The 24,029-nt window shown below is 30.2% G+C and overlaps 1 protein-coding gene across 1 annotated transcript in view; it reads right to left on the bottom strand.

Annotated features, from left to right (window-relative positions):
* Positions 1 to 24,029, bottom strand: part of LOC145329955 (protein amalgam-like) — a 108,698-nt gene that overhangs the window by 37,623 nt on the left and 47,046 nt on the right. The window contains exons 2-4 of the mRNA XM_080174444.1: positions 23,576 to 23,815; positions 18,431 to 18,494; positions 6,367 to 6,496 (exon numbers count right to left, since the gene is read on the bottom strand). Of these exons, the coding sequence (XP_080030570.1) occupies positions 6,367 to 6,496; positions 18,431 to 18,494; positions 23,576 to 23,623 (242 nt within the window). The 5' untranslated portion in view covers positions 23,624 to 23,815. The remainder of the gene's footprint in view (positions 1 to 6,366; positions 6,497 to 18,430; positions 18,495 to 23,575; positions 23,816 to 24,029) is intronic.

Raw genomic sequence — 24,029 nt, 5'->3', positions numbered from 1 at the left:
CATAAATATTGACCCAGACCCAGAAAACTAAGTAATTTTCTTTTCTTTACAAAGTTTATAGCAATCATTAAATCGCAGTGGAACTACAATATAATTAAAATGAGCAAGCTCTTCAAGATATTGTGCTTCATAGTCGAACTATTGAATCATGTCAAATTTAACTAAACTTGTATTGAGAAAAAAAGTTGGTGATTATTTAAAAACTCATAGACATGTTTTTAAAATCCCATAGAAATTTTGTATAATATTTCATATCTGTATGCCAATTTAATGTATAAATAAGTTCAAAAGTTTAACTGCAATGTAAAATGCATAGATTACCTATAGGATCATTGGTTTAAAATCAAAAGATGAATAAACTTTTATTCATGTACCTTTTATATGGATAAAATGTTTTTGTTGTGTATCGATGAAATGTATTGATAACTGATGGTTTTTGTACACTATGTCAAAAATTGCATTTCTACAAAACAAGGATGACAATATACAACATAAAAAACAACCATTACATTTGAACAATATTAAACTTTTAAATCCTTTTAAAATACCAAAGGATCTCGCTAACCGCTAAACCGATCGGGTTCTCCTTAACAGGGTAGCTTCTCATAGGTCCCGGAAAGGTTTATAACTATTTTCTTGGGGGGTGGGACACCCCCAACCCCCCCAAAAATGAAAATCCCCCCCCCAAAAAAAAAAAAAAAATTTTCAATTTTTTTAACTAAAATTAAAAATGAGGAATTTAATTTTTAAATTCGACTCTCTCCTCAAGTGCCCCTAGATGCCTCTAGGGGGCGTAGCCGCTAGTTAAGAATATAGCATGAATAAGATTTAAGAGAGATTTTTATTAGGAATATCATTCTATATACAAGATTAAGGCTTTTGTTGGTTGGTTTGTCCGTTAAGATCTGCTTTATAACTAAACTGAGCTGGATCTTTAAATCATTTCAATTCTGCGCGGGGTGATTTAGCGCACCATTGAAATGATTTAAAGATCCAGCTCTGATTAATCTCTCCATTTTAGAGAAACTGCATATAGGTTTTAGATGGTAATAGTCAATTTTTTTTTTTAGATTTAAGTCATGGGATGGTCTTAGGATATTTTTTACCCTGTCCTTTAAGATGCTAGATGGGCTCAGCAGAGGCTTATTCTTATTTTTGTGTATAAGCGTGTGCACGAATTTAATCTCACACAATATATTTCTATAGAAAGATAAAATTGTGCACTAATTTATTTTCCACTGACCTACACCTGTATTGTAATTTTTCTCAATTCTTACAAAAAAGTCTAACATTACATATTAAGAATTTACAATTGTAAAAATCTTTTGTAAATAAAAAGAAAGCCCAAATGTATATGTAGATGCGCTACCTAAACAAACATTTCTAGTTTGAAAGAAGATGGGCAGGGGCAGGAAGTGGACAAAATATCTAAATTGGAAAAGTAAAAGATTTGACATTTTGACATGGAAATTGGCACCAGGATAAATTCACAACCAACAAAGGCATAGTTCCATACTGGGGATTCACCTATCTCTCAGATAGTATTTTCAAGTATGGATTCGAAACCAATTAACACCACTGGATTAGAACCGGTCCTCAGCCATAATTAAAAAATTATCGTTGAGGGGTGATCAACTCTTAACTCCGTTTTAATAGTAATTATCAGCATTACGGTTGTAAAATATATTTAAACTTTCTGAAATTTAAAAAATTTAGCTCCATTTTTATGTCGTCTTTGTATCTCTTACGGTTTCTGAGAAACGGTTGGATGGTATAAAGGAAGGTTATTTTTTCATATTTATGTTCGAAAAATAAAATTATTTGCAAAAGTTCTTATCATTAGCTTAATAAATTAAAATCTATAATATTTACTGTTATATCAATGTCTTAATTGAATATTACATAAAAATACATATCAAGATTTTTTTAAAAAGTAAACTGCTTCTTCTGTGGAATTTTCTATCCTTGTTTAAACAGTAAAAGTTGTACTTTTATTGCTGATTTTATCATGTTTTAAAATCAAAACTTTTTTATAACAAGTAGCAGTAAGTTCAAAAATAGAGTTATTTTCTTGTCTGTAATGTTTAATGTGATAATTAAAACAGTTGAATTATCCTTGTAAAGAGGAGATGAATTTCCCTGAAAAAATTAATAACAAAGCTTTTTATTCATGAGATATTACAGTTAATTTTTCTAAACATGTAAAACATAAATTCTTTTGTGTTGCTCATTTTTGTAATTGTAATTGAAGTTGTGTACGTCTAAGAGCAAACTAATTATCAAACATTAAGAACATATCCAAACATGATGGCTCATTTAATCCATTCAAAGCTAAATCTACTGTGTTTGACAAGTGAGCTAAGCTGTAGAGTTGCTATGCTGATAATTGTGGATAGTGTAATGCAAATTTGATTTTTTAAATGCTACCTTTGCAATTTTACAGTTTAATGCTGAATTGCTTTTTGTACAATCTTTTTTCAACATCAAAAATTGATTGTGTGAAAAAAAGGTGACTCAATAATTTTCAGGAAATTTTTACATTTTAATATTGCACTAGCGGCTGCGCATGTAGGGGCTTCATATTCAATGGGGGCGAAAAAGGACTTAAAACTACATAAGGCCTAAAACCCAAAAACAAAATTGCCTAAAACCAGTCCAGGTCCTACATAAAGCTTGCCTTGAAAGGAGAACTTAATCAGTTTAGTTGTTTTTGAAGTCCTAAGCATAAGCAAAAAAACCTTATAATATATAATTTCTATAATAGTATATTCAATTTCGTCCAAAAAAATCATATCATAAGTGACATGAATGGGCCCAACCTATTACAATGTAAAGTTAGGATTTTCTGACTAAGGTTGTTCATTCAATTAAATGGTTGTATGGTTGTTATTGCTTAGACTTTTCTACTTGATGATGTTTTGATTCCTATTCATCTAATTGAAAGAATAAGACAGTTACATTTTAAAGTGATAAATATTGCTTTGAAGTATTTTTTATTTTAATTCAAAAAGGCACAATAGTTAAGCTTTATCGAATAAATAAAATAATATCAAGGAAAAAACTACTAGTTGACTTCTGGTTAGTTAGAAAAAATTAGCACAATTCCTGTAATAATATTATTTGGATTGTTTAGCTGTTCACACCCTCAGTAAATTCATCCAAGTCTTTTCAAATGTTCATCAAAATAAATAACCTTTAACTACCCCTCCTACACTACTAATGTATTTTTTTTACCTTTGATTCATCTTTTAACCCTCGGGGGGGGGGGGGGGGGGCGTTAAAGGAGAGGAACATTTTGCAGTGAGGAAACATGATTTATTTTTTGATGGCTAAAATTTTAATATGTTGGTTCAAGCTAGCAGTGTTCAAGCTTTTCTACCAATAGTATTAATATGCCAAAGGAGTAATTTTTTTTTTAGCATTTAGATTATGCACAAATTTATCATTCATTTATTTCCTTTTAAGTATTAAATTTCAATTTTGAGGAGGGTAAATCTAGCTGTTGGTAATAAAACATAATTATGCTAAAAAGTCCCCAAAAAGTTAAATTTTTTATGAACTCTAAAACTTCTTGATTAAGCAGCTTATAGAGTCTAATAAAAAATGACGTATTACAATACAAATGACCAATGATAGGCCAATATACATTTTACTATTGGTAAATTACAATGTATACTGGCCTATCATTGATCAGTTGTATTGCATAACGTCATTTTTAATAGGCACTATAAGTTGCTTCCTTCTTGAATGTATTAAAGTAACGTGTGAACTCTAAGTATCCAGGTATGAAACGAGTACCTGGAACAAATTTTATTTTCTTTCATAAACTTTTGGTGCCAATGCACCAATAAAGATTTATCAATAGAGGCACATTTATACATTTTCAATCAAAATAAATGTTTGGTATGTTAGAAATGTTCTATAAAATTAAAACTTTATCCCCGACATAAGCTGTTTTTGTTGATATACGATATAAAAAATCATCAACGCCATTGAAAAAAAATGTAATTTTTTTTAATAAAAATGCTTGTAATAATATAATCTTTTTGTAATTACGCGGATGTAAAAGAAAATGAAGGCAAAGCAAAAGTTTTATATTTTTTTCTGTTTAAAAAATTTGTGATAAATGTATTATTGCATTGTTTTTATGTCTTTGTGTTTTGCAGTGAAAATTCACCAGAAAATCGCTGCAATATTCTTTTTATATAGATTTCTTCTGTTGTTAATTATTTTACTGTCAGCGTAGCTTCTTAATATAGTCCTTCTGTTCGTTAGTTGTTAACTAAAAAGAGCAGTTATGTTTAAAAGAAGTTGCTGCGCTACTAACAAGGAAAATAATATTCATTGGCAGCTTAGCATTAAACAAACCCAGAAATACTCACAGAAAAAATAATTTAATAATAATATGAGAAATATTGAAAAACGGTATTTTAAAGTAGTTTAATTTTTAAGAAGATTGATATTGACTGTTTATATATGCAACAGATCCAGCTGCGTTCTTATGGACAGTATTTTTCTTGCTTTCCTAAAATTTGAAATGCACTGCTGAAATTTATTGATTTTTAAAGAGACAATCATTTGGATAATATAAAATAAATTTAATTCAACTCTGAGGAGAAGTATATTTCTGGATGTTTGCCCCTGTACTTTTAAAACTTGGGCTTATTCCTGGACTTCTGGATATCTGCCACTGTACAAGCAAAATAGGTGAAAATCGTCTACTAAAAAGAACATAAAAACTTCAAATTATCAAATCAAAATGTTGTATTATTTTCAAGACTGTTTTTATCCGACGTTTATTAATTCTAGCAAAGAAAGGGTAAATAAGCGTAGATAAACTAAATAATATCACTTAAATCTTTTTTTAACCACTCCGAACAACTACCCCTTCCCTCTTATTTTACACTAATGTGAAAAAATTTATTTCTGGCTAAAGCGGCAGGCCAATCCCTACTGATTTTTTTACTGCAAAACAATTGTCTAACCCCTACTTAACCTTACCTAACCTAAATAAAGTCATTCAAGCAAATTGTATTTATCTTATTAATTAATTTGCAATGGGATTTTTAAATAAATTCTGCTCTTAGATATGAAAAATTTGAGCAAACAATTCATTGATAAACTCTATTGACGCAAAAATATCCTAATAGAAAAATGAAGGTTGACAAACATAGAAAATAAAAATAGTTTAATCCCCATAGCCTCTAAACTTTAAAGATTTAAGATATATAAAGTAATACCAGGGACATAGGGATGATATTATGGTTCTAAAATTAATTTTTTTTGTCTTGAACTTTTGGTACTACAACTAACGCAACTTTTGTTACTTTGGCTTATTAAATAATCAATACAAAACTGACGCACAATAAAATTAAAATATACAAAGTTAAAAACATCATTATTTGGTTGGTTGTGCATTTTTAAAGTATAGAACATTATATCTTTATAAGGAAAGCATTTTTATTATTAGTGTTGGTATGTCCATTTGTCTGTTATGGAATGGTCTTATCATTACTTTAGAAATGTTAGAATTGCTACAAATTTACTTACAATTTTGTTTAGACTTATACATTGATATTCTGCTTATTTACTTCTGACACTTCTGTTAATTTGCCTTACAGTTTTAGAGCTTTTCTCTTATGGATGTTGTCATCATTTGTTTAGATTTGCAACTTGTTTTCAAAGGCTTCCTCCAATACTCTATCAAAAACTTTGTACATATCTCTTACAGCTTTATATTTCTTGTTATCCTTGTCTTAACTTAAATGATTCATGAATAATTAATTCATGAATATTATGTTCAAATGTTTTGCTTATATTTAAATATTCAAAAAATGCAACAACTTTAAAACCATCTATACATCTATCTATCTATCTAAGTACCTGCCTATGATCAGATATAAAAGTCTCCTTATCCACAATGAGAATATATCTATCTATCTATCTAAGTACCTACCTTTGATGAGATATAAAGTCTCCTTATCCACAGTAAGAATATATCTATCTATCAATCTAAGTATCTACCTATGATCAGATATAAAAGTCTCCTTATCCACAGTGAGAATATATCTATCTATCTATCTAAGTATCTACCTATGATCAGATATAAAGTCTCCTTATCCACAGTTAGAATATATCTATCTATCTATCTAAGTACCTACCTATGATCAGATATAAAGTCTCCTTATCCACAGTGAGAATATATCTATCTGTCTATCTAAGTACCTACCTATGATCAGATATAAAAGTCTCCTTATCCACAGTGAGAATATATCCATCTGTCTATCTAAGTACCTACCTATGATCAGATATAAAGTCTCCTTATCCACAGTGAGAATATATCCATCTGTCTATCTAAGTACCTACCTATGATCAGATATAAAAGTCTCCTTATCCACAGTGAGAATATATCCATCCCTCTCTCTAATCCAAGACACAGATCTATTGTTCAGATTATACACAGTGCAGCTCAAGAATACACTTCCACCATTTTGCCCTAAAATAAATAAAAATAATTATTCAATAATCAGGGATAAAACAATTTACGAAAAATTTACTTATATCCCTAATTCAAATTATTGGTGGAAAATATTGAACACTGATAGTGTGCACGACCAAAAAATAATAAAAAAAGTACCCAAAGGTTTCAAGTTCATGATTATTATAGAGTTGCTATGCTTTTTAATTTGCAATCGACTGTTGAAATATTTATATACTAGCGGCTACGCCCCTAGAGGCCTCTAGGGGTACTTGAGGAGGAAAGAGTCGAATTTAACCCAATTTCTTATTTTAGATTTCAAAAGAAAAAGTAAAAAAAAAATTTGTTGGGGGGCGAAAATTTTTTTGCTGGGGGGGGGGGGATTTTTTACATTTTTTGGAAGGTTGGGGGTGTCCCACCCCCCAAAAAAAAGTTATAAACCTTCCCGAGACCAATGAGAAGCTACCCTGTTAAGGAGAACCTGATCGGTTCAGCGGTTAGCGAGATCCTTCGGTACAGACACACATATACACGGACAAACAAACATCCTGTTACTTTAGTATAAGGATGAAGATTTTAAGATGCCATAATCAACAGTCTAAGCTATCCGCCACTTAATTACAATCTTATCAACCAAAAGTGTGTATAATTGTAGCTTCGCTTAAATAAATCTATTTGTAATTTACTACGTCTATCATAGTTTTAATAATAACCATGATATTAAAATGTATTAAACCAAAAAAGTATAATGTAGTCATACTTGTAAGCAACATATCAATCATAAATATGAAAGGTTGCCTTCAGTCACAAGTCAGACATTTTCGGACAGTGATTTAGAATTTTGATTTAATTGAAACTGTGTATTAGTCATTAGATTTTAAAAACTATCAGTTACAAAAATAGAGGCATCAGATACTTGAGGGGGAGGGGGGGGGGGTAGGGATAAGTCGACCGACCTTCCTCATTTTCAATTTTAGTTTTAAAATAAAAAAAAAAAGTTTTTTTGTGGGTTATTTTTTATTTAAAGTCGATTTATTTTAGGATGGTTGTGGCACCCTCCCCAAAAATAGTTACAAGGACATATGAAGAGCTAAATCATAAAGAAGAACCATATCGGAGATTCATCGGTACAGACAGTCAGACAAACATCATGTTACTTTTATTTAAGAATTAGCATGTTGTTTGGTGGATTTAACAGAAATTAAGGCTTCGACGTCAAAGGGCAGGATTGGGTTGTAAAAGGGTTGAAAACCACCCCCTAAAAATTTCAAAATGCACTCTCCCATATTAATATAAAGTATGGGTGACAGCCCCTACCCCAAAATCTGCAAACCCCCCATAAAGATTTAAAATCCCCAAAATTTGTTTAAATACAATTTTACAAAGAACTTTAATGTTTAAATAAGACACCGATAGACCGGCTTATAGAAAAGCTTATTTACCAAAAAAGTCTCAATCTGCAGTTATGTTAAAGGATTAATGAAATAATGTACAAGAAAATATGATAAATAGCCTGGATGATAAAGAAATACTCTAGAACCACTTACATACATATTTATGACTCTTATAATCTCCGCAAAAATAACGTATCAAGTCTGATATACGGCGTAATATATATTTTCCAGTACGACGTCAAAACCGATTAATATCCGCAGGATTGGAACAGGTGCTGAGCCATACTGGAAATCATGTATCTCATTGTATTACAGACAATATTACACGAATAGTAGAAAAATATAAAATAAATAACAGTTTGTTAAAAGTTAAAAAACAGCATGGTTAATTTGACATACAGACTTTACTGTACTGATTAATCTATTTGGCTAACTATCTATCTATCATAGATCTGACTATATCTATATATCTACATTTTTATCTATCACCTATCTGTCATGTATATAAATTTTTCTATACTAAAATGACATTTGACAAAGTTAAGACTAATATATGTATATATAGAGAGAGGTTTTAACCTTATCCTGGGCAACCTTTTATCTTGGTTTAACATCAAACAGAGTTGAAAATGTAATAGAAATTAGAGGAGAAATTCTTTAGATTTCTACGGCAGGTTCTAAAACTTTCAGATTGCACAGTTTAACAATAACATTGCAGCCTTTTTTATTACATTTTATTGATGTAATCTAATGGTTTTTATAAATCAAATCTTTTCTACATTTCTATTTACGGAAAGCTCTTTTGGTTAATTTAGGCATGCTAGAACGATCATATTACTAGTTATACTTTAAAAAAAAACATAGCAACTTTATAATCATTACCAGAAAGTACAATACAAATAAAATATTTAAATAAAGAACCTTGAGTTTTTTATAGGGTTAGTAGTAGATGAGACATATATTATTTTGATATTACAATACAAATTAAACAACACTGTATTTTATCCTGTTTTATACAAGTGTTCCATTATTTCAAAATAGAAAGTCCTGGGACAATCAGATATTAAAGGTCTTAAAGGTCACTGAATTCTTCACCGATAACATTATATATCTATATTTATTAGTATTTGAGAAAAACCGAAGGACAAAGAGAGATATGGGGTAGATACAAATTTGCCAGCATTATCATAACAAGATTGATCTCTAAATATTAGCCAACAAATGAACGACGCTTTATATACTATACACGGACAAAATTAGACTAGTTAAAATAGGAATATATAAAAAAAAGGTCTTATTTATTTACATTTTGATTTATGTAATATTCTGAGCATGATTATGCAAAAATTCTATTTACTTTTTCGCCAAAATTTTCTATTAATACATGAAAAGGCAAGAATGAATAAAAGCTAAAGTAGATAACTTTTAAATTCAATATATGTATATTGTATAATATAAACTAATTAAATCTAGCATTCGATGCCTCTGTTTTTTTTTTCGGGGGGGGGGGTGAGAGATTAGTACTTCTAAAGAAGACTAAGACATGTGTGACGTCTTAAAAATACGTATAAATAAAAAGGAGGGATGAGAGAAGAACCCCCCCCCCAAAAAAAAAAAAGATGGATAAAAGACTTATTTTTATGATGTCACAAGCGACACTTTCCAGCGCTTCAGTATTTTATTTCTTGCAACCATGGTAAATTTAATTTATCGTTTATTTACAAATCTATTATTATGTAAATTAGCAGTTACCTAAAATACTTTTTTGAAATACTCATGGATCTAGGGGAAAAGACAGTGCTAATTTGTACAAAACAATTAAAATTTGATAAATCTTCCCAAAAAACTTTTAGGCCATGAGTTAAACATAAGATAATAAAAAATTGAGATTCAACCCACTCCTTTTTCCTTTCTGAGAAAAGATTTGAATATTATTATAATTCTGTAATATGAAAGAACAGTTTTTAGGAGGTGGGTAATTTTTATTCCCACCCTCCTTCTCTGTAAATAGTCTAAAACCTTCCCATTAAGAGTTAAAATGGATAATTTTTACCCCAACCCCCTCTCTCTACCAAACAGTCTTAAACCCTCCTATCAACAGTATAAAATCATTTTAGATAGAATTGGAAAACAAAATAATTAATGTTATTTCGACCTGCTTTAGCAGAATTTAGATGCCGTTTCTGTTGGCACAATTGGCATCTTTCATTTTCTTTATTGAAGGTTGGAATGACAAGACTAAGGCCGACCTATCCTTTCCGGGATCAGGGATATATCATTTACAGAAAAAAATATTTTCCCCAATGCAATGAATCTTGCTATTTTATAATTCATCTTTACTTAATTCATGACAATTTTAGAATGTGTAGAATTTTGATTAATACAAAATTTAAGTTTTTCTTCAAATGCAATTTTCCTTGATTCCTGATTCTCAAAGAAAATCTGACAACATAAATACTTTAGTCACGTTATGGTTTTCAGAAGCGTAGCTATTCTATGTATAATTATCTCAGTCCCACCTGAATGGTTTATTAACTCGTTCTGTCATTTTGAAAATTATAGATGTTGTATTATTTTTAATTTGAAAAAGCATAAAAGTTATGAAAAGTAAATATATTATGTAGTGTTGTTGGTAATGTGTATTTTATACAGTTGGGGGTTTATGATGTAAAGTAAAAGTTTTTTTTTGATTGGAGCCTAAGATTTCAATGTCTACTGAACCGATTGATTTATGCAATTTAGGGAAGATTTACATAGGTCCTAGGATATTTTATGTCAAGATTTGAAGTCTTGGGATGGTTTAAGGCTATATTTTCAATCTTCAACTACAGAGCCCCTTGATGCTAGGGGCGCAGCAACTAGTAATATAAAAATAAAAACAGGCCTCAAAAAAAGTTATCCCAAACTTGTGGGTGTCTCAGGCACCATCAAAAGTTTTAATTTTGCCATTGGGATTAGCAAACCTATCAAGCTTTCAAAATTCTTTAAATTATTTATATTTTACATCAAAAAATAAATAATTGGACATCCTTGTGTGGCGTTGAAAGGAATATGGTTTTTAAGCAAAAAATAATCATAGATAATATTTCTTTCTACAACCCAAAAAGTTTGTTAAAACCCCCTAACTGTAAATATACATAATAAAAATGTATATTGAATTGAATGTATATAATAGCAGATATTTGATATTATTATCTGCATCGACCATATAAACTCGAGAATACCACACACAGGGTTTACATTCAAACAAACTAAAATTGCATTGAAACATTCTTTATCTAAAGTTTAGTGGTAAAAAAATTAAATTTATTTCAATTATAACCATAATGTGTGCAAGACTACAACATAGTGCCTAATAGTTTTAGGAATCATTATTTGCAATTTTAATTCAATAGGATTATTTTCAAATAGATAAATCTAACTTTTATCAATGACTAAAGAAGTACCTAAAACATCCTAGATTTTATTGTTCTAGGAATACTCCCTCAAAATTAAAAAAAAATAATCTATTGACTGCGCCCCTACCTTAGTTTAAGTAAATCATCTCAGATGATATTATTAACAGAGGTCAATAAACATACAACTTTTTTACTAATTTAAAATATTTGCTGAGCTGTATGAGGGCTATTTTCCACTTAGTATATGGAATAAGTGTCACCATAACACAGTTTATTCTCTTATCTTAACTAAAATACAGTTACTACTACACAAGGATCTAAAGGGATAAGCCAATGGCCGATAATTTAATGTACATTCCCAATTATGATACACAAAACCATCCCTTTTGTAGTTTAATTTAGTGTTTGAAACGTTTTAACAGTTAACTAAATGAACCAATCAAAATTCAATAAAAGCCCCAAGGTCGGTAATCCAACGAATAAGAAACGTTATTTTAAAACTTTGGGGACTATTGTCATAAACAATGTCCCCTCCCACCCTGGTTACTTATGCAACAACATACTGTAAAAATAATATTGCTGTTGTAACATAGCGCAACAGCTCGACGTTGGGGAGGTGATTGGTTCAGATGCTACTATGACAGAAGCGCGTCATTTATAGTTAGAACAATAAACAGCTGAAACTTATTACCATCCATTGTTAAGTCTTTCAGGTAAAGGTCGTACAATCAAAGAGTTGGTTGCACAGTCATTGTATGGAAGTCCTTAAAATGCATGGTAATAAGTTTAAACTGTCATCTCCCCAACCATGTTATCAACTTTCCTAAATGGTATTAATGAGGTAAGTGTTAGTAGAAAAATGTTTGAAATAGACCTTTTTCGTCCCCTCGGTGCTAACAAAACTGTTTTTAATCATATATTTTTTTTCATTTAAATTTCCATGGAAAGCTTACTTAATCGGTTCAGTACAGCTACAGACAAAAATCATACAAAATACTTAGATAAAGAGGTAAAGCAGTCTTGAAAAATAGAAAATAAAAAGCTAAAAAAGAATATCAAAGAAAAGAAAGGGAGAAAATTGAAACGTTTTACTGGAAATTTTAAATTTACATTTTACATACTTTTTAAATTCTAAACTTTTCTACAGAACAAAATTTGATCTTTCTGTCTGGAAAAAAAACGTATACAAATTTTTTTTTTTAGAAATAAGTAAAATTATTTACAACAAAGGTTTTGGCTATTTTGCCCCTCACAATCAGGTTAAATGAAAAAGGCTCTGTTGAAAACCAAAAGTTATTGAAAATCTAACCAATTCAATGAAAACAAATGTATCCGCATAGTGTATTGAAAATAAGACAAATATGTAGTATTATATAATATTATGTATTATGGTGTCTATCTGTCTGTTTGCTACAATGCTCGAAGGCATGCACACGATTTTGGCTTGGGGGAGGAGGGCAAAGGTTAAAGGATGTACAAATAATATTAATTTTACGACTTCCCAGATTATCTAGAGAAAATTACACCCATCCCACATGATTTTTTTCATGGATGATAGGTTGAAGGGGGGGGGGGTGTTCGTTACATCAACAAAATTTATTTCATCCTCCCCTTTATATCCACAATTAAGTATACTATGGTTACAATTGTTCAAAGGCGTTCAGCAATAAACAAGAATAGTTTTCATGAATACTGGTGCCTTTTTGAACTGAAATAATATGGTTTTTGTCTATTTAAGCATGACCGGCAGACAGACATACACAAAATTAATAGATCAGATGCGCATAAATAATAGGATTTTTGACTAAAAGTTGCAGCTGTCTATTTAAAATAACAGTTGAGAAACTCACATTTTACCAACAATAAGGTTTTTGCCTTTTTAAGCATGACCTACATACAGACGGACAAAATAATGTATTGAGTAAATGCACTTATATAATAGGAATCTTCATTAAAAATTTCAGCTGCCTATCTTTAATAGAAGCCGAGAAACACATTTCCACACAAAATGTAGAAAATCATATTACATATAAAGTAAATGCAATTTTTAAACGATATTAAGTCGACCCATTTGAAATTTATTTTTACTTAGCAAAAAGTAAGTTTTTTTAGGTGTGTTTGTTTTATGTTTATTAAAAATGCTGTTTAATTTTGTATTAAAATCAACTAGTTTGTTTACCTTCCTCTCGGTTGCGAGGTGACGCTTAATCAGCAAGGTATACAACACAATAATAGATAAAACTTGTAGAATAGCTGCACTACTATATAAATCTTTCTGGTGCAAATTTTGTTTATTCAATGGTTTGCTGAGTGAGGAGAAAATATAATAAATTTACTTTTTTTCTAACCAGGAAGAAAAAAACTGGCTTTCGATTATCCAGCAAAAGAACCGGTTTTTAACTATCAAAACACATATTGAATATTTTTTGATTAAATGGATTGAACGGACAAAATGAGTTCAAGAGCATATGTTAAACTCAACAAGACTCAAGAGATAGACTAGACAAAAACTCAAATTTAATTATGAAAGATTTCAAAAAAGATTTTGTGTCTTTGAAGAATGACCGACAAACAGACGGACAAAACATTGTATAGACTAAATGCGTATATGTCATAGTAATCTTCACTGAAAATTTCAGCTGTCCATTTCCATTACATTTTTCTATGGCTTTACGGACTGACTGACGGAAAGACAATGTGAATTATAAAGTAGCTTTCCTACTAAATTACTGCACAAATATCAACTTTAGGAAATTCAGGAATCTTAGGTAATAAGTAATACGACAATAATTGATGTACAACAATGATAATGATAAACAAAAATAACCTCTTCTGTTAATTTAAATTATTAGTACCTATATTTTTAGTCAGTGAAATATAGTGCTTGGTTATAAAATTTTGCAAAAGCACAATTTAAACTCCGAAGGCTCCTCCCTGACTATTTGCAAAATCAAGAGAAAAAAAAAACTATGCGGATTTGTAATAACAACAGAAAATAATTGCAATAATATTTTATCCCGAGCAGATAAAAAGATTATACTTTACACTCTATAAAGGTTAAAAGGGCTTTCCAACAGTTTTTAATAACAGTAAGGGAGGGGACATTCGACTGTAAGTTTTGCTGGTCCTTAAAGTTTTAAGAACAATATCTTTCATTCTTTGGCTGAAACACATTGGGGACTTATCTAAATCTTGTTTAGTTTAAACTAACATTGTCCAAACTATTCAACCAGTAATTGAATAAACAGTAGAGTATTAATGTTTATCTTCATTGGGCATGTACATTAAACAATCATTTATTGACTTATCTCTTAGAGCTCTGGTATTATTGAATATTCTCTGGGCAATATTAGAGAAAAGCTGAAAAGGATATGTTTTTTTTACAAAGTCATGGAAATAACAATAATGAAGAGGGTACCTTTACTTTTCTAAATGCAGCCAACATCAGGCTGAGCCTACTGGTATTTCATGATTTATCGAAGCTTAAAATTGGTTGTCTATGGGATAGATAAACTTGATACAGTTGTAATCTTATCAGGAATTCGGGGATAGTAAATTAATCCTCCGCCTCAGTTTAAAAAAAAAATCAATCCTAAAAAATAATTGAAAAGTTACTTTACCCATTCCAAACATTAGTTTAAAAACATGGATATGATTATTTCAAATGTGCTTCGAAATATCTGTTTCTTAGACTTTAAATCATTTTAACCCTTACAGATCGGGCCCCAATTCCCACCTTAATAGATCGGAGGGGGGCTCCAAGAGCCCCCCCTCTATCTCGGCTCCTGGTACAGATAAAGACGTAAAAATTTTTTCTAGTTGTTCATGTGTATTTTTAGAGAAAATTACTTTTTCTAATCATAGCAGTCAGACCGCTCCTTAGCCGCTTTTTAGCGGGCAGCCGCTAAATTTTAAAACAGCTGTAGAGCGGTTAATTTTGCAGCTAGGATGACCGAATTTTAGGACGAACTTTTATTTTTCATAACAAAAAAATTACTTTTTCTGATCATCGCCGAAAAACGGCAAATAACGGAAACCGCCATTTTCGGCGGTTACGGCGGTAAAACGGCGGTTGGCGGCGCAAATTAATATTTTTATCTGTTTATTATTGCTCAAGGATTTACCAAAAAAATTATAGGTCTCTAGCTGTAATAGAAGCCACGATATTCATGATATATGTCTGTAGTAAAGGCCGGACAAAAATCGGTCACAAAGTCGGTCAGGGAGCGGTCAAACGGTCATAACACCACTTTTCTCAGAAGGTCATTGATATCTCAGTATTCACCAAAAAAAATTTTAGTTTCTACCTTATACACAAAAGTCATAATGTAGAAATTAAGATTTATTTAGAATTTTTTCTAATTTTTTTTGCTACCCAACCGACTTTGACCGGACACCACGACCGACACAGACCAGATATCCTAATAAAATCAACTCTTGCCGACGTATAATTACTAAACTTAAAAAGTCATGAAGTTACAGCTCTCCATCTTACCTACAAAAAAAATGAGATTGAAAAAACTAGAGGAGGGGGCTCTTGGAGCCACCTCCCCCCCCCCCCGATCTGTAAGGGTTAAAGAACACCTTTTTTTAAAACTAGTTATTTTTTCTATTTCTCAATATAGATTGGCTGTATTGTAAAATGACTTTAATAATGATAACTGTGGTTAGAAACAATCTAAGAATGCATATATATATTCAACTTTATCAAACTTTCTAAGACAAGGTTAGGTATTTTTAAAAACACAAAAAAATTGCTAAAAATGATTTTTGGAGGAAACTTTTTTTACAGTATGGCATCGTATTATAAACAGCTTTCCAAGAATATTAATATATATCATTACCAGTTTTGATTGTCTCGGCCATCGGCCCCTCGGGGCTAAAAAATGGATTTTAATCTTATAAATGTTTATTTTAATATCCGCGGAAGCTGTTTTTAATACAATGCGATATATAACTCATATCGCCTTTTTCTTATCTTTGGGCATACGAAGATGGTTTATAATAGGGTTGATATTGAAATAAACCCTCTACAATATGGCAAATATGGAAGGTCTGCATTGAAGTTTTTTACAATCACTGTGCACGCCACTTGTTTTATCCCTAGCCCCTCGGATTTCGGAAATCATAATATGCTATTGCTGCTAAAAAATAACTAGAGGAATATTTTCAAAAACCATTAATTTTTGGATTTGTTGTCGGAAAATATTAAGCAAACTAATTGTTTTAAAGAATATTTGTCCTCCTGACTGAAAACCTAATGTCATATCTAGCTGCATCTAGGTTTATTATTGTTCATCATTTTCCTTACCAGCTACTTTCTTAACTACTACCAATTGCTTTCCTACAATCTAGATTAGAAGGGTGCAGAAAAATATTAAAAGACTTAAAAGGAACCTAGTAATAGTGTCTAACTTTTTATCTTTGTGACGTAACAAAAATCCATCTCTTTTTTAGGGGTTTCCTTTCCCACCTCCCCTCTCATCCTTCGATTTTTGTTATGTCACAAAGATAAAAAGTTAGACATTATTACTAGGTTCCTTAAAAGTATAAATAAGACAACCTTAAAGTCTTCTGGTGCTAATATAAATTGCAATTAATTTATTGGTTAGAGAGATATTAAAGGACAGATTATATAATCTTAATACTCTATATATTGGAATTGGAGCTTTTTCATTATTTCACATTTTTATATTATAATCAACCTATTAAGATTGTGCTTCTAGCAGACTCTTTTATTTTAAGATTCGCAAACAAGAAAAGACATGGCCAAAAAGACCTTGAAATTTGCTGCGGACATATTAGAAAAACTTCGTTTCAAATAAATAAAATATTAAGTAGAAAAATAAAGTTTTCCTGCTGTAAAATTCATGACAAGTTTTTTCATCAGCAATTCAACTTTTTTCTTTGAATGTCTGCACTCTCAACTAATAATCAAACAAAATATTTTCTTTTTTTAACAAGGATGACAACATCCATAAAAGCAAAGATCTGAAATTAAAGGACAAACGAACATTAACACTTGTTGAGTGTCAGATCTGAATATCAGATTATTATTGCATAAGTATAAACAAAACTATAAGTAAATTTTGTTGCAAAACTGCATAAATACATAATTCTATTTAATTACATACTTAAATTTTTAGAACTTGATTATAGAGATGCTTCGCTTATAACTTTGCACCTGGTTGTGGTTGTAATAGGAATCAGTATTCCAAAAATCAGATGAATCGGATAATTCTAACATACAACAAAAAATTGATGTCAAAAAAATAAAAAATCAACATGGACATACGGACATTTTGGTAATGACTATAGAGTTGCTACGCTTTCTGGATAATACCTAACTATTACCAAGAATCACCACGAAAAGTTTGAAATCGATAGGATAATTCTAACATGCCTAAATTAACAAAAAGAGCTAACCGTGACGGACTGACGGACGGACCGACTGACCCTAATTATAAAAAAAGCTTTACCTCAAACAAATTTTAGAAAATTACATTAGATTAACCCCCAAGAATCTTTGAAACTCCTCACTAGCCATCTCAAAAAAGCTTGAACTTCCTTGAGATAGGGTCAATAATGACATGAGACCAACTCTACATATCATCCGTATATATTAAGACATATAAAATAAGAATATATTGTAACAAAAATTTAGTTGTTCCAATGTGTTTTTCTTTCTTTACATATTCATATTGTGATCAAATGTTTTGTTTATGTCAAACATACAAAAATGCATTTGAAACAAATTCAAATTCTATTGATCCTACTCTTTTTCTTTGATATCTATCTATCTATCTATCTATCTATCTATCTATCTATCTATCTATCTATCTATCTATCTATCTATCTATCTATCTATCTATCTATCTATCTATCTATCTATCTATCTATCTATCTATCTATCTATCTATCTATCTATCTATCTATCTATCTATCTATCTATCTATCTATCTATCTATCTATCTATCTATCTATCTATCTATCTATCTATCTATCTATCTATCTATCTATCTATCTATCTATCTATCTATCTATCTATCTATCTATCTATCTATCTATCTATCTATCTATCTATCTATCTATCTATCTATCTATCTATCTATCTATCTATCTATCTATCTATCTATCTATCTATCTATCTATCTATTTACCTGTAAAAACTGAGTCTGTAGTAACATCAAAGAATGGTTCTTGTGTTTTCTCCATCAGATGAACCTGTTTGTTTATTACAAAATCAGCTAATTAAACTAATAATAAGTGTTATTTCTTTCTATAAAACTAGTTTGTTTTATATCCTCGGAAAAAAATAAAAAACTATCATGATTGTTAATTATAGTAAAGCCTTTTAAAATTTGCTTAAAAAATTTTGTAACTGTCCTAATTTAGGTGATTTTCTTACAGTATGTCCAATGAAAACCATGCCATACAACTGGAGTGAGAATACTTAATAATTTCATAACTAAAAAATTACTAAAACTTAAAGGTTTTAAAGGATACGACAATGGTCGGTAAATTTATGTAAACCAAAAAAATAAAATTATTGGTGGAAAAGTATGGACACTTCCAGATAAACCACCCAAGATTTATTAAAAGTACCCAAAGATTTCCTTGGGTACCAATACTTTGCTATGGCCCCTCCCTCCCAGGTTAATAGTTTTTTAATGTCATCCAAACGGTTGGACAGACTCTTGTTAATTATCAGCTGCAAAATCTTATGTTTATTTATATTTTCAGTAATATTATTCGTACACCACTAAAATAACTATAAAAGTTTGTTATAAGTTTTGTTCCTTTAATTGACGGTAAAATTATTGTACTTAAGGACTATTAAATGCAAATAAACATGATAACGATGATAATTATCTTTATTAAGTATAATTCACTATAAAAATTCTATTTTTATACTTTTTAATCTTTTAAATTCTTTTTTAATGAACTAATTTGTAAATAATGTGCTAATAAGATAATTTAACACTTTTTTCGCAAGAAAGTTAACTTTAACATTAAATAAACAAGGATGATAACATCCATAAAATCGTAAGACAATCGAACAAAAACAATTTTTAAGTTTCAGAATATTAATTTTGAAGTCTAAACAAAATTGTATATATATTTGAATATAGAGATGCTTTGCATTTAATAGTGTACCTTGTTGTTCCAGAAATCAATATACCAAAAATCAAATAAATAGGATAAATATTTGATACACAATTTTTTTTCAAAGATTTAAAAACCATCATGTTACAACTGGACGATTGAAAAAATTACAGAGCTTTCTAAATCATTTTACATGAAAAATCAAGCAAAGTTTGAAACCTATATGACAATTTTAACAGGCTTAAATTAACTACTAGAGCTAACAATTAAACACGCACTGACAGACGCTTTTCATAAAACCTTTGCGAGAATAATTTTTACAGTTTGATAATATTCAAGAACATGATAATTATTAAGGTTGAAAATGCATTAACAATAATGAAAAGGACACTAGGCTTGGTAGGTAGGCCTTTTGATATGCGTTTTGGAATCATTGAATTTAAAACTAAATTCTCACGGCAACTAATAATTATTATTCTTTTCATTTTTATCAATAATATTTTAGTCAAAAAAGTCAAATAGTTGAAAAGAAATGAAATCAGATGTGTAATAAAATGTCATATAACTTGTTTAAATGGCATTGATCAATTTTAACTTTATCATTGCTTACTAAGAATGAAATCGTCCTTGTGTTAATGCATTATCATATAATGAAATAAAATAATTCTTTAATTAAGTAGACTTTCTATTGAAATTAATAATGTATAATAATGTAGTTTTACAATCTTTAATAATCAATATGAAATGTCATTTCTTTTATAAACATATGTACAATTCTAATTTATGAGACATTCTGTAAAATTTAACTTATTTTCATAAAAATTGTGGAAATGTGGTAAGCCGAAGCGTTTCAGCTCACCGGTTGCGAGTTCGAATCCAACGAGCCCTAGCCTTGAAGTATTCTACCAAAACAAACTAGCAGGATTTAGTCATACAGAAATTATATATTTAACTGAATACATTTACAATGGATGTCTACTATATATATACAAATAGATTATAACAATAGGTTAGGTTTGAAGGGGGTGTGGGAGACAAGGGCGTAGCCCGCGGCGGTAGACAGTCTGTGGGGGTAGCTGTGGTAAAAGGGGAGGCACCGCCTCCCGGTTGTATAGTTGCATGAGGGGCGCGTGATTGCTGCGTGTCCGTGCCCCTCCCCTATTTAGCCAGTCCAGTTTGACCGCTGCGCAACGGGGTCATCTGCGGTCATGAGGTGAATGGTGATATAATGGGATTAGTGCAGAAGGCTTGTCATGATAAGCCACTGCGTAGCAACTCTGTAAACTACCCGTCCGTCTGTTGCCGTATTACCACAGAAACACCAATCTCGACGTTTACTGGATAATACAAGACATACAAACGTATATAAATAAAGACAAGATTCTATGGCTTTAATATATATAAGCGGCTACGCCCCTAGAGGCCTCTCTTTATAATAACCCAATTTTTATTTTAGATTTAATTTGGGGGGGAGGGGTTGATACCCTCCCCGAAAATAGTTATAAACATTCCCAAGACCCATGAGGAGCTACACTCTAAAGGAGAACCTCAATGGTTAAGCGGTTATTGAGATCCTTCGGTACAAACAAACAAACAGATAGAAATCCTGTTACTTTATAGTAGGGGTATCTATAATATAAATACAAATACCTGTTCGATACAAACAAACAGACAGACAAACATACAACATACCACTTTTATAAAAGGCTATTCTAGGCCTAAAATTAAGGTCTATAAAACCTGTTAACATTTCCAATATTATCAATAAAGATACTTTCTCCAATCCAATATTAATACATTTATATGGGATGAAACATTTGAATAAAATATATTTTTTTAATTTCTAACAATAAAGACAGTCGATGGGGGCTAGTAAAATAGCCTAAAACCAATCCAAGACTTAAATTCAAGAATAGAATGGACTAAAACTTTGTTGAGCTTTCTAAAATTAGAGAACTAAATTGGTTCATAGGTTATCGAGATTTTAGCAGCAAACAATAAAACCTTACTACATTATGTAATATTAGTGGCTACGCCCCTAGAGGCCTCTAGTTGCACTTTAAATGTTGTCTATAATTTTCTAATAATTTCTATGTTGCGTTCAAGTCTCTACATAAATTTTTTTGTTGCTTTTTGTGATTTCTCTTGGGAGGGTGGTGGTACCCTCCCCCAAAATAGGTATAAACCTTCCCGGGACCTACGAGAAGCTACCCAGTTAAGGAGAACCCGCTCGGTTCAGCGGTTAGCGAGATCCTTCGGTACAGACAAACAGACACACAGACAGACAAACACAGATCCTGTTACTTTATTATAAGGATGATTATTTAAGTTAAGGTATTTCTGTTCAGTTGTTATTTCATCCATTTCATTTAGATCGAGTAGGTGAAGGTAAAAGCTAAAAGGAATATAAAAGGGCAGCCATTGTGAAAAAGTGAAATAGGGAAGGTTACAGGATGGAATATATTGATATAAAAAGAAAGATTTATATTGAAATATCTCTCTATAAAGATGTTAAATTTAGATATGGAAGAAATGTTAATGTTTTTATTACATTTTATTACGCATTTACTTTATATATTTTTAAGGTATTTAAAATTGTATCGGATTTGTTTTGTTGTTGTTATTTTTAAAAACTATTTCACACCATTTTACCTAATTTTAACTTGTTCAGATTGAGAATTCCTAGCATAGTCTTTTATGGATGTTGTCATCCTTGTTTTAATGTATATGAATTTAATAAATGCTAACTTGTATTTAAACCTTCCTTTTTATAAAATTTGAGATACCTTCCCATATGCCCTGCTGCGGCTATACCTTTAGTGTGCTATAACTAATATAACCTAACCTAACCAAGTAATAAACAAACAAATAAAAACTTCCCTCTCCTCCTTATTCTTTTAAAGTAGGGGGGAGGGTGGGGGAAGGTTTTAAATAATTAAGGGAGGGGGGTTCTGTACTCCACAAGTCACTTTGAGGGAAAACGACGAATATTCTGTGAAGAATGCATAGTTAGAATGTTTGGACATCTATCTTCTAGATGTCATCACACAACTGTTTTCAACTTTAATCAACTTTTTTTTCATAATAATGTTATCATTCTATTTATGAAGATTTATTTTTTGTGCAAAATTGTCAAAAAAATGAATTAGAGCCAAAATAAAAAGTCTTGGGGGAATTTTACTTAAAAAGATAATTACTAACTAAATAGTGTTTAATTAATTAAGAAAAGGGAATTAATTTTTAGTAGCGAAGCTACTCTGCAATTCGAAATCTCCATCTGTATGGAACTTTGTGTTGGCAAAGTATATTTCTTAGCTATTATTCAAGATAGACAGCTACAATTTTTACGAAAATTCTTTAATTATTTTTCAAATTTCTGCGACCATTTAAATTAAATTTGTCCTATCTTTTAGGTTCAAGAAAGTTTTTGCAATTTTTGTAAATAAAAGATCATGATTTTATAGACTATCAATATTTTTATTATTATTTTTGCAATATTTTTTTCTATTTATAGGATGAAACAAGTAATCATTAATGAAGAAAAATAAGTTAACAACATCATGCTATCTTATACATACAGGGAGGGAGGGGTCATTTGGCTGTTTATTACACTAGTCCCCAAAGTTTTATAATAACGTTTCTTATCCATTGGCCTAACCACTTTTGGGACTATTATTGAATTTTGGAGATGTACATCAATTTATCTGCCATTGTCATATCCCTTTAGATCCCTGAATCTTATATATATACAAGGATGTACATCTTCTTATAATTAGATCTTCATTCTTTCTTCACAAATAAGATGCAAAAACAAGGATGACAACTTTCTTTATGAGAAGCTATATAAAAATCACAACATTTGTCAGAGTGATAAAACAGAGTATTACTTAGAAAACCTTAACGAAAATGAAATGTTAAACTGTCAAAAAAAGAAAAAAAATGCTTCAAATATTATATAAGATATCATACATTTTTAAATATTATTACAGAAAAGCTAAGCTTATATCTTAAAAAAAATCTTAAGATTAGCCTTAGGACAATTATTCATATGACAATTTTGAAAAAATGTTAAAGATACAAATTTTTAAAGTGGACGTCCATACTTTATTGTAATGATTACAGAGTTGCTTTGCTTTAAAAAGTTAGATAAATAGAGGGATGGGAGAGTAAGTAAATGAATTAGCTGATTTTGTTTTTGCCTGATCTGAGTATCGGAAGAGAGAACTAATGAGAACCAAAATCAACATCTTCGTGGAATTCTATCTCTTCAATAAACAACCAGGACAGAAATGTTCACTAATCAAGCTTCTTATTTTTTTTCTTCAGTTTATCTTATTTTGTTTTTACCAATAAAACACTTTCACGTTTGAAGCCTCGAAATGTTTTAAAAACAGACTGATATTTTGATTTTCGCTGTTAATTTTCACTTCCAAACAAACCTGAAATATAAAAATAAAAAATGAAACATTATGATATATAAACAAGATACTTAGTGTCTTTTTGAAATGAAAAAAATGATAACTGTCCTTTCGTTTAAAGTCACACAAACTCTTAATTATCTAGAAATTATTTTCCAGCATTACTTCGAAAATGATTAATATCAGCTGGATTAAAACCGTTTTTAAGTCATACAGAAAAATCATGTAATGTACC

The sequence above is a fragment of the Acartia tonsa genome, chromosome 10, assembly GCF_053477335.1.
Source record: "Acartia tonsa isolate MP-2025a chromosome 10, ASM5347733v1, whole genome shotgun sequence".
In the NCBI taxonomy this organism is placed as follows: domain Eukaryota; kingdom Metazoa; phylum Arthropoda; class Copepoda; order Calanoida; family Acartiidae; genus Acartia; species Acartia tonsa.
Note: the sequence above shows the minus strand (reverse complement) of the source record. Positions and strands in the feature narration are given on the sequence as shown.